The 17,705-nt window shown below is 47.5% G+C and overlaps 1 protein-coding gene across 1 annotated transcript in view; it reads left to right on the forward strand.

The window, feature by feature from the left end:
- The first annotated feature begins 243 nt into the window (after nucleotides 1-243).
- Nucleotides 244-17,705, forward strand: part of fez1 (fasciculation and elongation protein zeta 1 (zygin I)) — a 77,896-nt gene continuing 60,434 nt past the window's right edge. The window contains exon 1 of the mRNA XM_085968099.1: nucleotides 244-889. Coding sequence (XP_085824225.1) covers nucleotides 537-889 — 353 coding nt within the window. The 5' untranslated portion in view covers nucleotides 244-536. The remainder of the gene's footprint in view (nucleotides 890-17,705) is intronic.

Raw genomic sequence — 17,705 nt, forward strand, 5'->3', positions numbered from 1 at the left:
CGCTGCTGTGAGGTGTCTTGGTATGGTTTACTAAGTTAAAGGCACTATATAAATGCAAGTTGTTGTTGTGCTAAGTCAGCTGATTTCAACCAGGTCAATAATTGGGGCACTGCAAGGACCTTAGAACCTCTGGGGTAGGGAAGGGCTGGCTGGTCAGGATTGCAGTCTTGACCACTATCCAGTGACCTCTGTGGGATATTGGGAGGCGAGAGGGATGGGATTGGTCTTGAAGCCCCTCCCTCCTCCCAATATCTTGCTGATGCCGTCAGGGTCACAGATGGACGGAAGGTCACTTGGGTGAGGTGGTGAAGGGTTGCCCAACGCCCCTCAAACTGTAGCCCATCATGGAGCAGCACCCTCGGGAGAGGAGGAGGAGGAGGAGGTGAGAGTGAGTAATTGTTGAGAAAGGGGTACGGTTTGGTGGGGGAGCTCTCCCTCCTGCTCTTAGCTGGAGAGGAGATGATCTCACCTTGTTGAGTGCGCAGTCTCTCCGCAGCCCTGTCCTCGGAGCGATCGCCTCTCACATCCCCGGCGCGATGGCAGCTCCGCTGGTCACCCTGGACGAGGAATGGCAGGATTTTTACGAGTTGAAGCCTGACCGAGCCGGGGGACGGGGGCAGCTGGAGCAGGAGGAGGAGGAGGAGGAAGAGGAGAACCTGAACGAGCTGGGGTCGGTGAGGACCCTGGGGCTCTCCCACCTGGAAGACATGACCGAACTGGACAATTTCGGCACCGAGATGATGAGCTTCAAGTCCATGGAGGACCTGGTGAACGATTTCGACGAGAAACTCAACGTTTGTTTCCGAAATTACAACGAGAAGACGGAGAATTTGGCTCCGGTGAGAAAACAGGCGGCGGAAGAGGAGGAAGAATTGATTCGAGATGACGAGTAAGTGCTTTGTAATAATCTGACAGAAATACTCATTTCAAAATGACCGATTGAGGCTTTACTTCGAACCATTCCAAGAGGCGTGTCCTGAATTAATATTTATGCTGCTTTGAAGAATTTATTTATAAACATTCCACACAAAAAACCGTATTTATTCGATTCTTAATTCACCCTGGGAGTTGAATTAAGTCAACGGGCTTTTTGGTGCATGTTAGAATGTAACTGGCAGCTTCCCATTGCAAGGCTGGACACTCCGCGCTCCGCATTCCTTATTCCCCCTTTTGTCATTTAGAAGGTGTGTTTCAGCAGCGATCCGGTGCATCACCGGCAGGATACCGAAGGAAGAAGCAAATTCATAAAAAGGGCTTTCCATCATGCACAAACTGGCATTGCAAAGCCCTTGTGTCACGCAGTCCTGCCCCTGACGGGGCTTTCAACACAGAATGAGATTTCAGATATTTTTCATTAAAATGTTGGGCTGTATACATGCGATGTGTTTTAAAAAAAAATATTCTGCAGATTCCAAAATGTATTTTATCTATGTTTATAAATAAATAATTTGATCAAAACTGGAGGAATGTGGTGCTGCATCTAACCCTGCAGTGAGGCACAAAGCTGTATGTATATGTGTAGATATATGTAGAGAGAGAGAGAGATTTTACAGATAATTACTGCACCAGAGTGTTATAAAGGCAGACCACAGGCCCCAGGGTATTCACATGTGATGCATTACATCCTACCATTTCCAAAGGCTGATGCCAGTACTGCCCACTTGAGGCCACTTTGTTACCCTGAGGTACATCAGTCCACACTATTGCCCAAAGACTCTGCTTGGGTTTTCTTTATTTAGCCCCAGTGTTTCTCTAATAAGGGCAGAAGATAAGGACAGCGACTTAAAGGAGAGACCGATTCTGAACATCTAGACTCAGCAGTGGGGAAGCATTCCTCAATAAAAGCGCTATGATGATATCACACAGCTAACCCTCAATGGCTGTGCCCCACATTCACCTACTCTGGGAAATCCGAGCCGCCAGTTTGAAGCCTGTCCTTTGTCATTGTCGTGTCCCCAATTACTGTGAACTAGTCAGAACTGTAGCTCCCTTGATGGCTCTGTGGGTATGGGCTTTAGCCGGTGTGGTACTGAGCCCTAACCCCCAGGAGGGTGCCAGACTCCATCCCCAGTGTATGTTGAGTTGGCTGGTTTCACCTGCCACTGCACGAAAAAAAAGACTTGCATTTATATAGCGCCTTTCACAACCTCAGGATGCCCCAAAGCAGTTTACAGCCAATGAAGTACTTTTTGGAGTTTAGTCACTGTAGTAATGTAGGAAACACGGCAGCCAATTTGCGCACAGCAAGCTCCCACAAACTGTAACGTCATAATGACCAGATAATCTGTTTTAGTGATGTTGATTGAGGGATAAATATTGGCCAGGACACCGGGGATAACTCCCCATCTCTTCTTCGAAATGGTGCCATGGGATCTTTTACATCCACCTGAGAGAGCAGACAGGGCCTTGGTTTAATGTCTCATCCAAAAGACGGCACCTCCGACAGTGCAGCACTCCCTCAGCACTGCACTGGAGGGTCAGCCTAGATTTATTGTGCTCAAGGGTGCTACAGTTGGCCTCCGTAATTTGGGTAAAGAAGGCTCAAAATAAACTCTTCCTCTGATCACTATCTAGCAACCTGGAAGGTATGTGCATGCGTGCATGTGACTGTGTGTGTGCGGGAGTGTGAGTGTGTCTGCCATGCGCTCATACAGTAAATAAGGATAAGGTGTGATGTTGCCCACAGTCAAAGTGCCTGCTAGTACTCATTGCCCAGTTACATGTGAAATATGGTCACTTGGGAGGGCTGCAAGTGGACCATAGATTTGTAACAGAGTGCACACTCTGAGGAGAGGAAAAAATTGTGAAATGATAAATGGTCCGAGGATCAAACTAGTTCCATTTGTGCATTGGTGATGGTGCCGCAGTTCAAAGCAGTCTCGTAGTCAGTAACATTAAGGCATGATTACTTTAGGATATTTTGGAATGTGATCTGGAACCTTCATCAGCTACAATCAAATTCAAAATGGCAGATCAGTGAAGAACCTTTACACGAGATCAATACCATGGTTATATGGAAGTTCCTGCCAGCGCTATAAGTGGTCTGAAGCTTCCTGAACTAATCAAGCATTAATATCACTTCAGACAAAAATCTATCCAATGATCTACCTACTATCTAGCTGTGAACCAGCTTGGCCCAGTTGGGAGCACTCTTCTTTAAGTCAGAAGGGTATGGGCTTGATCTCCACATCAGGTTTTAACACATTGGCCCAGAAATTCGGGTCGGGGGCTTCCCGCGGGTGCAAGCCCCCGACCTGCACTTACCTTGCGCGCCAGCCGTTGAGCTGTGGGCCCCCGTGGAATTGCGATCCGGGGCCTGGTCCAGCTGCCGGCGCGCAGTGCTTGCGTATCCCAGGGGCGCAGTTAGTTCGATGCATCCCCTGGGATCACGTGGGCCATGGGAAGCCAATCGGAGCAGGGAATGCTCCATTCATAAGTCTGACAGGAAGTGCTGTCCAGACTTATAAATACTATGGTCCCAAAATAGCACTAAATCTTCAAATACATTTTTAAAATCTCATTTTTTAAATAAACTATAAATTACATGAAATAACTATTTTAAACAATAATTAAAATTTTTGAAAAAAGTAATTTTATTTTCTAACGGGGTTAAAAATAAACTTACCTTGCTTTAAAGTATTTAAAAATAATAAACCTGTGGAAAAAATGTTTTAATTTTAATTAATTCACCACTTACCTTGTAAAAAGCAGGTCTTACGCCTGCTTTTTGCATTTCTAAATTCTGCAGGTTTACGTTCCCGGGAAAACCTGTACTTTAAAAAAACAAAAAAAAACGGAAGTTCGATGTGCACGTGCAGCCTCTCCTGCGCACGCGTTTGACCTCTGAACCCCTTTCAGGGGAACGGAAGTGCCGGTTTCCCACGCATGCGCAAGTGCATGCAGGAAACCGGCACTTCCATTGGGCCTACGGGTGAGTACCCAGCGCGTACTCACCCGTGGAGACCCGAATTTCTGGGCCATTGTCTAGGCTGACCTTCCAACACTGACCAGCACTATTGAGGGAGTGCTGCATGGTCAGAGATGCTGCCCTCCAGATGAGGCATAAAACAGACACCACCTGCCTCTTCCAGTAGTTCAGTAAAGATCCTGTAACTATTTAAAGAAGAGCAGTGCATTAGCTGGTGTCCTGGCCAACAGTGCTCTCCCAATGCAGAAAGCCTGCTGCATTTGACTGCATAACAACAGTCGCTACACTCTAAAAGTAACTCATGATGGTAAAAGTGTTTTGAGACACCTCAGTGTGAAAAGTAATATGTCAATGGAGGTAATATTGCCCGGGCTTTTCTGCTTCTGTGTTCGTCAGTCCTTGTTTTCTTGCCCATTTACTTTATATAGCGGGCCGGTGATAGCATACGTGGAAAACCTTGGCCAGTGTCTATTATCATTCAGCCATCCACCTATACATGGGGGTTCTTCTCTCAATGGGGCCAATTTTAGTCTAACCCGCCCATCAGGAGACTGACGGGATGGGGTGCAATGCTGGTTTTGCACAGCACTCAATTTTACCCTCCATTGAAGTCACTGTTGCGTGGGTGTAAGCTGCAGCCGATCCATGGGTTTCCCACATGGCAGGTTAGGTTAAAATGACCCCCAATGGTTCAGTTGGTAACTGAGTGATGTGGAGCGACCAAGATTAGGGATGTCTCGGATTTGTTCGATATTCTGTGCTGTTAGATGACCTCAGCCAATGAAGCAGCATTCGTGATCCCACAGCAAGGTGGCAGAATCAACTGACGTTAAACCCAGGTCCCGTCTGCTCTCTCAGGTGGATGAAAAAGATCCCATGACACTATTTCGAAGAAGAGCATGGGGAGTTCTCCCTGGTGTCCAACACCTAAAAACAGATGATCTGGTCATTATCACATTGCTGGTTGTGGGAGCTTGCTGTGCGCAAATTGGCTGCTGCGTCTCCTACATTGCAACAGTGATTACACTCCAAAAGTACTTCATTGGCTGCAAAGTGCTTTGGGACAACATGAGGTTGTGAAAGGCGCTATATAAATGCAAGTCTTTCTTTCGTTTTCTTGCTCTGAAGAACAGATGGAACTGTCTCCATGAAAGCTGCCTGCATATATTATTTGGAATAACACAGGTTGGAGTGTGTTCAACGGAGGTTACACATCTTGGTATTTGCATGACGTTGACTAAACAGTTAAGCTTTGCCCCTTATGGTCTGTGATGTTATTTCAACTCTCTGTGCCCACATTCTGTCTGTGCCTTATCTTGTGTCTAACACATTGCAGTGTGTGTTTAATTCTCTATAGTGGTGATATAAGGATTTATTCAGTGATCCTGAGCCTCACTCGAAGGGAATGAAGGTTGGTTAATGGCACGATGGAGTGGTCCTCCTATCTCCCCCGTGCTGCCTGACTTAAGAAAACTACTAGGCACTTGGTCTAAGCATTAAACAAAGCTTTAATCAACTGTTTTACAACATGGAGGTCTAGTTGTGTCCTTCACTAGTTCCTGTTAAGAATGTCCTGTGCAAGCTGGGCCCCTGCCCAAGTATTTATACTCTCCCTGGACAGCACCACCCGCAAGCTGCTCAGTATTATTTCATAAGTCTTTCTTTTATGAATATATGAATAACTGATTCATGTCACTGCCGTCTATCAACGTTCCATGCTGGGAGTGCGGAATCGCTGAATTTACCCAGTAAACAAAACAATAACTGGAGGCAGAAATGTTGAAGTGCAGCACAGCCCACCCTCCCTTCAGGAATCACTTTGAACCCCAATGGAACAAAGTTTTGCCGAAAGTGACGCAGACTTTGATAATAAGCTGAGTCTTTGCCTACTCATTTGTGTCTGTAGCACCAGCAAATTTTGAGCCTGTCACGGCCACAACAACAAGTGCCTTTAACATAGTAAAATGTCCCAAGGTGTTATCAGACAAAATTTGACACTGAGCCACATAAGGAGAGGTGACCAAAAGCTTGGTGAAAGAGGTAGGTTTTAAGGAGTATCTTAAAGGAAGAGAGAGAGGAGAGGTTTAAGGGAGGGCATGGCAGAGCTTAGAGCCCAGGCAGCTGAAGGCACGGCCACCAATGGTGGGGTGAAGGAAATCGGGGATGGACAAGAGACCAGAGTTAGAGGAACACAGAGTTCTCCAAGGGTTGTAGGCTGGAGGAGGTTACAGAGATAGGGAGGGGCGAGGCCATGGAGGGATTTGAATCTATTCCATTTGCAGGTAAAGTGATTTCAGTATCGGGCACAAGAATAATGGGAGAACCCAAATCAAAAGCAATGTTATGTTTTTCAAGTACACTCAAAGGATGTATTCCATATTTATAGTCAGAAATGATCAATGACTGGGTAAATTGGAGTGTGAATAGGGTGGCAGAATGCCAGTAAATGAGTCCTTTTCACTGGTGCCAGGATGAGGGATTACAGACAAGGGGTAGCTATCCTGAGATTTTTATAAGTCATGCTTTTTAGTCCTGGCCAATATTTATCCCTCAACCAACATCACTAAAACAGATGAACTAGTCTTTATCACAAATTACTTTTTGTGGGAGCTTGCTGTGCATAAATTGGCTGCCGTGTTTCCTGCATTATAACAGTGACTACACTTCAAAAGTACTTCATTGACTGTAAAGCGCTTTTGGACATCCTGAGGTCATTAAAGGCGCTATATAAATGCAAGTATTTAGTATTTTTGCGACTCAACAAAGCAAGATGTGAGTGCTGGCGAATTGACTACTTTCTTTCTGCTAGCAGAGCCCGACCCTTCCTCACCCAACAGTCACACAGGGAAAGAAACAGGAGCTGGAACCTTGGCCGATGTTCCCTCCCCTACCCTGAGGACACTGAAATGATTTGTAACGCTTCTTCTGCCACCCTAGCTGAGATTAGCTCATTCTGCTTTATGATTTGGGCCTTTTGCCAGTGCTATTTTCAGAGCAAAAAAGTTTCTGTCAGAAGAATTAATTTGCCCTTGTATGTGTGCTATGAGTGGGATAGTGTGCTGTAGACTAATAATTAGCCTTTCATTCTGGGGTGGTGCTCTAGAGACTACGTGGGATACTCACTTTTCTACTCCATTGTCTAGCTCAGTGAGATTGCCCTTATTTGGTTCAGCTATTGCCTATCCAACCGGAGCCAGAGCTTCTCTTCCTGCCCCCACACCGTTATCTCTGGAGTCCTCTCCTCTCCCTCATCTACATGCTACCAATTGGTGACATCATCTGAAGATGTTGATTCAGCGCGCTGACGATACCCAGCGCACAGTAAATACCACACTGTCGGACAGTTAGGCGTAGGCTAAAACAATCGATTTATTTACAAGAAAGTTAATTACATAGAAGCAGAAAACTGTAGCAAGAAGCGCGCCATACAAGACTTGACTTACACAATACATAAACTGTTTCAAAACAGTGAAAGAGTCCAGGGTGTTAGTGGTTCTTAGCTTTTGCCTGAGGTGCTGATGAAGCATTAAATGGGCAATGACACCATGGAGTAGACCTTAGCCACCTTGCATGGAATAGACAGAGAGAAGTAGGGGGCTGAGGACCCCACAGCTGCTATTCCGTTGCTGTTTCACTTTGACGTTGAAGCAGTCCCCTTTAACTATTGAATGATTCTTCGCAATGATCAGGCAATTAAGATGTTGACCATTTCGAACATTTAAGTAGATAAAGCGGGAACACCAGTCTCCACAATGATGGTTTGTTTGCTTTTGTCGCCTGAAGGAACAGACTCTCTTCTTGGAGGGGGGGAGGGAGGATATTCCTCCTCAATCCCATCTGAAATTGAGAGAACGGGGTAGTGAAGCTTTCTGCTGCCTCTCTTCTCCAACTGGGATTACCTTCCTCCTTTCCCACACTGGAACCGCCGCAACCCACTTTTTCCCTGTCCATTGCATGCAAAGGTCAGCGGGGATGTAGGGTCTGATTCCCCGGCAGATTTTCCTACTTTCCGTCCCGCTTACCGCCGCTTCTTGGAGCTGCCATGGGCAAGGTTACGGCAGGTCCCAGGCAGTGGTGGTAACAGCCCTGAGGTGCCACCGCGGAGGGAGAGACCCAAGTAGCAGCCTCGTCTCTCTCTCTCTCTCTCTCTCTCTCTCTCTCTCTCTCTCTCCTTAGGTAGTCCCTCGGAACCGAGGATGACTTGCTTCCACATTAAAAATGAGTTCGCAGGTGACTGATGAGTCTCTGTCACAGGCGGGGCAGACGGTGGTTGAAGGGACAGGTGGGTGGGGTGCTTGAGTTGACGTGTGCTCCTTGCGCTGCCTGCGCTTGGCTTCCGCTTGCTCCTGGCGAAGAGACTCGAGGTGTTCGCCTTCCCGGATGCTTCTCCTCCACTTTGTGCGGTCTTGGGCCTGGTGTCGGTGGGGATGTTGCACTTTTTCAAGGAGGCTTTGAGGGTGTCCTTGAAGCATTTCCTCTGCCCACCTGGGGCTCGCTTGCTGTGTCGGAGTTCCGAGTAGAGCGCTTGTTTTGGGAGTCACGTATCGGGCATGCGGACAATGTGACCCGTCCATCGGAGCTGATCGAGCGTGGTCAAAGCTTCGATGCTGGGGATGTTGGCCTGAGCGAGAACACTGACGTCGGTGCGCCTATCCTGCCAATGGATTTGCAGGATCTTGCGGAGGCAGCGTTGGTGGTACCACTCCAGTGCTTTGAGGTGCCTGCTGTACATGGTCCATGTCTCTAAGGCATACAGCAGGCTCCAGCATACAGCATTTCTCCAGTCAGCACCAGACACTCACCCGTTGAATGCCCCAGTCTCAACCGCGGCCTGCACTGGCACAACAAGCCTGGTCTTCTGGGCACTTCTGCCCCTTAAAGGTACCTCACTAGATCTCACGGTATTGCAGCAACATTCTCGGGCGTTAATCGGATCAGCCGCTCATTGTACAGCTCTCCCCATTTTAATTTCCATTGAAGTCAGTGGGAAGAGATGTGTAACTGAACCGATATTGCCCATTTTACACTATCGCCCAAAGTCATAGTTACCTCCATTGTCCTCCCAGGGACCACCGTCATCCCCTAGAATGAAGCTACTTTATCCTGACTGATGGACGTACGAAGGAGCCAGCCTGCCCTCTCATAGACAGCTTGACTCTCTTAGAAAGATATTCTCTGGACAGTTTCTACCCAGTCACAACGAATCTGTTAAAGATGCAGCTCCCCTGAAGACAATTTTGAAAAGACAATTAGAAAGAAAGAACTTGCATTTCTGTAGCGATGAACTCAGGGCTCAGAACTCAAAGCGAACCAGCCAATTAAGTACTTTTGAAGTATAGTCACTGGTGTACAGTAATGTAGGGAAACGCAATTTGCGCTCAGCAAGGTCTCAGAGACAACAATGAGATAAATGACCCAATTATCGCCAGGAATTACCCTGGAGATTCTCCCAATCAGCCACATAACTTCAGCAGATGATCAGCATAATCCCTGTTTACACTGTCTTTAACTAAAGTCATATACAAACAAAATGAAATTTCCCTACTTGAGGCATGGTAACACTCGACTTCTGTTCAGCTTGATCAGACTTGATTCAGCACAGATCAGGAACTCAATCTGGGACTTCTCCTGTTCTATGTGAATTAGGTGCAAAACAAATCATTTTCTACTTGTTCGGATCCCTGTTCTGTGCTGAGTTAGTTGATCTGATCCAGGGCAGGTGGAGTGCACGGTTGACCTTAGTGCACCTGAACTCGTACAAGGAAATTATATTTAGCCAGGGTTCTCCCACTCCTGATTGCTATGCAGTGACCCCTGCTGCTGACACTGTGGTCACAGATGAAGAGATCTCCTGGCTCTGCGAGCAGTAGCAAATGTAAAATCAGGTCATGAGTGCCGAGGACAGCAGAAACAGCTTTCTTCATTTGTCCCTCCTCTGGAGAGATGGCTGAAGGTCAAAGGGTATGACTGTGTGGTCCAATTGTTAAGTGCGGTATCCACAGCGATCTAGGAATATGGGAATATGCACAACTGGGAGAGAAGACTGGGGTTCACTTGGCTGGTTTCAATGTTGGAAAATACAGTTATGTTAAATTATTGAGTTCAGTGTCGCTGATCACGCCCGTAAACAGGCTAAGTTTCCTCCCAGGTCCCTTTTGAATTTCCTGACACCATTTCTCCAGGCAGCCTGTTCTTCATATTCACTACCCAATGGCTGAAGTAGTTAGCCTGGATTTTCCGATGCCGGCTGCTCGTTGTCGCCGTGTGAATTGGGTGGCTGCTATTGGAGAATGGGCAGAGGTCACGCCTCACCCGCCAAACTCCGCCCTCTTTTCACACTGACACATTTTACAGTAGGCGGGACAAACTGCAGTGAAAATTCCTGCACAGATCAGACAGGTTCTTCATTTCAGTGTGAATCTGGGGCATGTCTTGCCTGTACGCCATTTCCCACCATTCGGGCATCCAACACAAACCATACCCATTTGAATTGAGCATCCAGGGTTGCTAAAATCAAGATCCATTTAACCCATCGTTTAATCATTTTTCCTTTTTATTTTTGTCTGCCAGTATTTATGCTCTTTGTTAGCCTTTGTGCCAGTTGTTCTAAATCATTTACTTTGTGTTCCCAGCACCATTATGCACCAATGGGTTTCCTAATGGGGGTCCCCTATCTGACATATTTGGAAGAGAAAGAGAAAGAATTGCATTTATATAGCGCCTTTCACGACCATAGATGACCCAAAGCGCTTTACTGACAATGAAGTAAGTACCTTTGAAGTGTAGTCACTGTTGTACTGTATAAAAGGCGGTGGCCAATTGGCACCCAGCAAGCTCCCACAAACCGCAATGAAATAAATGACCAGATAATCTGTTTTAGTGATGCTAGTGATGATAAATATTGGCCAGGACACTGGGGATAACTTCCCTGCTCTTCTTCGAACAGTGTCATGGGATCTTTTACATCCACCTGGGAGAGCAGACGGGGCTTCAGTTTAATGTCCCATCCGAAAGACGGCACCTCCGACAGTGTCAGCCTAGATTATGTGCTCATGTCCCTAGAGTGGGACTTTAACCCATGACCTTCTGACTCCGAGGTGAAAGTGCCACCCACTGAATCAAGGTTGACATGAGGAGGCACAGGAGATGTACTGGGCTCACCTGCCAGTACTGACACAACTGTGTATGCAGACAGCGGTGAACGTCCCTTACTTTAGTAAACAATCAGGTGGAGACTCTGATTCATAACGGAAGCTGCAACAGCAGAACCTAGTACATGAATGTCTGACTGGCTGCACTTCTGAATACTTCCTTAGAAGTACCCTGATCATAGTATGCCGTGCTTTCAATGGAACTGCAGGAAAGAAGGCATTCGTGATCAACACCCAGTTTATCCTAATTAGCCACGCCCGCCAAAATGCCACCAACCATTTCTGCCGATGCTGGGGCATTGACCGGGCAGTGGGAAACTGTTTTCTCTGGGTGGGAGTGGCAGGTGCCAATTTGTACCATCAGCTGCAGTGACCATGCGTCACAGAGCTGGTACATCCAGTGACCGCGGCGGTCAGCTGCAGCCTCGTCCCTGCCCCCAGCCGGCACAGGGCAACACCCGAGAACGGGGATTGGGCTGTGGAGTGGAACCATCGTTGCAACCACCTCGTGCTGCACCACCTGCTCTTCAAGGCAGCCTTCCAACAGCGGGATCGGCTGTGGGACTGCATCAGCATCTACCTGCAGACCCATACTTGCAACTTGAGTTTCCTTTCCCTTCACGTTTGCCCGTCATGTTTCAGTGCCCTGCCCCTTCAGCCTTGGCAAAGGATGCTGATGGGTTGAGATGAGCTATTGAGGCTTTCCAAAGTCTTTCAGAATTTTTGTCACCCCATCATAACACTCCCCTTTAGTTGTCCCCGTCCCTTTCATTTTCATTTTTACGCAATTTTCCGCTCCCACCAATTGGGGGTAATTTTGGGTAGAAATTATCCAGATAATACCCGCACTTTCTATGAGAGACAACCTGCCTGAGAGAGCAGGCTGGTTCCTTCGTATATCCATCAGTCAGGATGTAGTAGCTTCATTCTAGGGGGTGATTTAATTGGTGGTCCCAGGGAGGACAGTGGAGGTAATTATGACTTTTGAGCGATAGTGTAAAGTGGGCAATTTCGGATCAACCCCCCGGTGGTAGAGGCAGAGACCCTCATCACATTTAAAAAGTACAGGAAACTCTCATTTAAACGGCAAAATTCATACTCCAAAAACACCTCAATAACTGGAATTGTTGCCAAGTCCGAGTCCGAGTCCGAGTCCGAGTCTCCCACGGTGGCCGAGTTAGTCAGTGGGGGTAGTTCTCTAAACTGCCACTACTCGGCTTCTTGGTGCTGTCAGAAGTCAGAACACCTCAATAACAGGAGTCTGACTCTTTGTTTGTTAAAAATAGCCCCGGTAGATAACCCTCTCCGTCATCCGGAATTTTTAATCAACCGGCACCATCCCGGTCCCATCAGTGCCGGATACCAGAGAGTTTCCTGTACTTGGATATGTACTTGAAGTGCAGTAACCTACAAGGCTACGGACCAAGTGCTGGAAAGTGGGATTAGGGTGGATAGCTTTCTCGGCTGGCACGGGCAAGATGGGCCAAATGACTTCCTTCTGTACATTTCTATGATTCTATACGCCTCTCCCGACTTTCAACCATCACAAGAGATGTATAACGAGCAGCTGATTTGCTAATGCCTGTTTTACACTAGCGCCCAAAGTCAAAATGACCCCCTATTCCAATTCTGCACCTGAAGCCATGCTAATGAATGGAGAATGACAGTAGCTCTACCTGATTGAGACTGCTGTACCTCATCAACCCAGGAGCACCACTTCCACAATGGGCCCCATGCGTTGTAAATGACTGGTTCGGTGATGCCCAGTTACAGAGCAGAGAGAAAGCACATGTCCTGCCTATTTTATTTCTTACCTTATATCACAGATATTAACAGCAAACTCTGAGCACATCCCCAATACATTCCTCTGATGCTTCAACACAGGCCTCAAGCCATTGATTTTAAATGGGTTGAAATCGTGGGCAGAGAAAACGTTAAAACCTTTGCCCGTTAATACCTCCAACAATAATATCTAGACTCATGTAATGCCCCAAGTTAAAATAACTACAACATGTTACTGGGATAGTAATGAGGCTGGCAAGGCACACTGGGGCTGATATCCCCGCTGTCGTGTGCGGGCGTATCGGACCACTGGGGTGGAGCACATAGAGGAAAGTCCAGCCTGTGGGTCACGTCCATCACGGAGCCCCTTCAATTTTCCTCCATCTGCTGTGCCCAGGCAATCCAATAAAAGGGAAATCTCATCCACCCTTCTCTCGGTCATATTCCTGTAGGAATCAACTTATTTTCCTTGCATTTGTACCTCCCCCTGTAAATTAAGGAATCCCTGTTGATAAGGGAGTACTTTGTCACGGCTAGGAGTACAATCATTTTTTAACGGATCTAATGGATGTAAGGCCTTGAAATTGTGCTGTGCAAAGATTAGTGACAAACACTTAATGCATGAAGTTTCTTTGGCCATTATTTTAATGGATTGGTTAAATGAGTCAACATCTCCATTAAAATAGCAGACCGAGGAACTGCATATAAATGCAATAAGTGCTAACCTTCGCAAAGCATCAGTTCAAAGCCTTAACATCTGCTGACGCGCTGTTTCCACAGCCTCCCGATAACTGTTCCAAATTACCATCTTTCATCATCCAAGTATCGGCAAGCTATTCAACATTGGCAGACGGGTCGAGAACCAAAGGGCATAGATTTAAGATGATTGGCAAAAGAACCAAAAGCGACATGGGGAAAATCTTTTTTACGCAGCGAGTGGTTAGGATCTGGAATTCACTGCCTGAAAGGGCGGTGGAGGCAGACTCAATCGTGGCTTTCAAAAGGGAATTGGATAAGTACCTGAAGGAAAAATTTTTGCAGGGCTACGGGGAAAGGGCGGGGGAGTAGGACTAGCTGAGGTGCTCTCGCAGAGAGCCGGCACGGGCTCGATGGGCCGAATGGTTACAGCACAGTAGGAGACCATTCTATGATTCTTGTATTTCCTAGAGTATAGACAATGGAGGGGTGATCTGACCAGGTGTTTAAAATATTTAAAAGATTCTATAGGGTAGATACAAATAAACTATTTCCTCTGGTGGTGGAAAATCAAGAATGAGGAGACATAACCTTAAAATTAGAGCCAGGCCGTTTAGGAAGAAAATCAGGAAGCACTTTTTCACACAAATTTCCCACATTACAACAGTGACTACACTTCAAAAAGTACTTCATTGGCTGTAAAGTGCTTTGGGACGTCCGGTGGTGGTGAAAAAAAAACAGACTTGCATTTATATAGCGCCTTTCACGACCACCGGACATCTCAAAGCACTTTGCAGCCAATGAAGTACTTTTGAAGTGCAGTCACTGTTGTAATGTGGGAAACGCGGCAACCAATTTGCGCACAGCAAGGTCCCACAAACAGCCATGTGATAATGACCAGATGATCTGGCTTTTTTTGATATGTTGGTTGAGGGATAAATATTGGCCAGGACACCGGGGCTCCCCTGCTCTTCTTCAAAATAGTGCCGTGGGATCTTTTACGTCCACCTGAGAGAGCAGACGGGGCCTCAGTTTAACGTCTCATCCGAAAGACGACACCTCCGACAGTGCAGCACTCCCTCGCACTGCACTGGAGTGTCAGCCTAGATTTATGTGCTTTAGTCCCTGGCGTGGGACTTGAACCACACAACCATTCTGACTCACAGGCGAGTGTGATACCCACTGAGCCACAGCTGACACTAGGTGACTATATAAATGCAAGTCTGTCTTTCTTTCTTTCAAAGGGTTGTAGAAATCTGGAATTCTCTGCCCCCCAAAAGGCTGTGGATGTGGGGACAATTGAAGCTTTCTATACTGAGATAGATTTTTGTCAGGTGAGGGAAAGAAGGGTACGGAGCTAAGGCAGATAAATGGAGTTGAGGTACAGATGGGCCATGATCTAATTGAACGGTGGAGCAAGCTCGAGGGGCTGAATGGCCTTCTCCTGTTCCTATATTTCTATCTTCCTAACTGTGCCCAAGACCCAGCCTGTCCTGACTCAACAACCATATGAGGGCACTTTCTAGCGGGGGTTTTGTGACAGAAATCCTGGCAGATTTCTCCCTGTCACACAGAGGCACCAAGGCCAGTTATCGCACCCGAACTGCTGCCCCAGCTCAGATCATTCAGGTCACACCAGGATCAAACGTAGGACCTTCTGTACGGATCAGTTCACTTTGCTTTTACTATCTGAACAACTGGGGGAGCTGATGTGTCAGCCAAATACCTAAATGCACTTCTGAGTAAGAGCAAATGGTGGCCCAGTTTTTAGATGATTCAACCTTGACTCCAGCTTTAAATGCAGTGAAATTAAGCAGGGGAAAGACCTTGCTGAGCCTGACTTCCGAGTGCTCTTCTCTACTGCAGTGGATTGTAACAAACCTCAGCTGGAACAAACCTACTTCCTGGCCCAGCTGAGTGTCCGGTCGGATGGTATAGTGATGGAAACAGCAGGAAAATTGCTGGGTTCCTTTCATGACCTTTATCTTTCTCCACCGTCCCCACCCTTGCCGGGAAGACCCCCGGCTACCCCTTCACCGCATATACCCTGGCCACTCATCCGATTTCCCTCCCTTGCGCTGTTGTTCCCCCTGACTCCAGGGACCGTCAAGAGAGGGGTGGCGCTAGTCCTAGGGGCAGTTGTGGAAGGCTAGTGTATGATCTACTTACCATTTTTAGGCTGGCTCCCAAGCTTATGCCTAACAACAAGTTAATGGTCTGCACTTGAGGGTTGGTCCACCACTGTAAATGGCCTCCTCCTCTTCTGTGGCAGCAGCAACACCGCCACATTTTCCGTCCCAGGCACCCCTCTGCAGCACTGGGGACCCTGCAACAAGCCCACCCTGCATCGGTAACAGGAAGGAAGGTGGGTGGAGATCCCACCTCACCCCTCCCCTGCCAGGAGCAGAGAAATCCAGCCTGTGGTCTGTAGAAGTTGAAGTCCTGGTGAGGTGGACCCTCCACTGCCCTCCACCGCCCCACCCGCCACTTTCCCTGCCTCGGCACTTGCTTAAAATCTGTTACATCTCTTAACTTTTTTCAGTTCTGACAAAAGGTCATTGGTCTGAAACAACGGGGGCAATTTTAACCCCCAAAAATGGGTGGGTTTGATGGGGAGTTAAAAATCTGAAACAGGAACCCAACCCGCCCACTTCCGGTTTCGGCGGAGGCGGGACACCAAACCACTCTCAGGAGGCGGGTCGATCGGTGAAACCTTTTAAGGAGGCTGCGTGCCTTCATTTTAATAGGGTTTCTATTTTTAACCCATGTTGACCAGGTTACCCGGGCCTCGGGAAACCCGTCGGGTAAAATCCACCAGGTAAGTGCATTTACAGCACTGTTTGTGGCCCAGGAGGAGCAGGAGTGTTTCCCTTAGCCCAACAAGCTAACCTGTAAATACCCCCACCTCCAAGATCTCCCCCCAACAACACCCCCGTCACCAACCTTGTAAATTCCACGCCTCAATAATACACGGACTTCGGGAGAACAGTTTAACAGGTACTTTACTGAACAAGAGGCAGCTTGAAACTGAAACTACAGAAGCCTGCTAGGGCCTTTTATACAGGGGTGGTCACTGCCGGTACTGCAGTCTAAGACCAGTTATTCCCTTCAAGGTACATACACAACAAACCTCCCCTACAATCACTGATGCACCCCCATGATCACCGACCCCCCTATCACCTATCGCCGTCGATCTCCGACTCGCCCCCTGCCACCCCATCTCTCCCCTCCCCCTCCGATCTCTCCCTGACCGACCACCCCGGGATCACCCCAACCCTCCCAACCATGCACTAATCCCCACACTCGCCTCCCCCGACAAGATCTCAACCCCTAACATCCACGAAACCTACCTGCTCCTGGGCTGCGGCACGATTTCCCTGCCCCAGGCAGCCAAGCCAGTCAATCAGGCTGGCTTCCGGGTGGGGAACCTGTTGAAATAAAAACATGCACGCCACGAATACTCCACGGCGATCGGGGAATCCACCATCACCCCCCATTCTGAAACCCCGCCCCAGTAAATAGCGGGGCCGCTAACTCTCTTTCTCTCTCTCTACAGATGCTGTCTTAGCTGCTGAGTATTTGCAGAATTTTCTCTTTTTATTTCTTTTGAGGTATTTTGTTGGTTGCCATGAGCTTGACTACAATTGGAAATGCACCATGAATTTTATCTCTACAAGCAACACAGGGGAACGAGTGGGCCTGCTGATGCACACAAGCAGTTGAACTATGCTGACGAATGCTGATAAGGAATAGTAGTTACCTGTGGGACTCGGAGAGCTCAAACAAGACACCCCAGGGCCTGAATCAGCATACTTATTGGATGAATCTCTAATCAGCACTCGGGGATCTATTACTGTGCTTTCCAGCAAGATAATTAATGTAGAAACCAGGTCAACGAGTTGGAAGACTGCAACACTCACGGATGATTTAGTTTGTAATCTACAAGTAAAGGTTGAGCCAGTCGATGATATAAAAAGAAGCAGAAATAAAAACTTAGAGAAGCAAGGAGGAGGAGAAGCCATTGTTAATATTAATGTGACCTCTTTGCAGGACTTGCCAACAGAGGGTTGTTCCCTACATTAAATTCAAATAGTTGCACCAGCTAGACCCTAAATGAGTCAATCATTGTGCTTCATCTCACAAAGTAA

This window comes from Somniosus microcephalus, chromosome 26 (genome assembly GCF_052327205.1).
Source record: "Somniosus microcephalus isolate GS21.2 chromosome 26, FLI_Smic_1.0, whole genome shotgun sequence".
Lineage (NCBI taxonomy): Eukaryota > Metazoa > Chordata > Chondrichthyes > Squaliformes > Somniosidae > Somniosus > Somniosus microcephalus.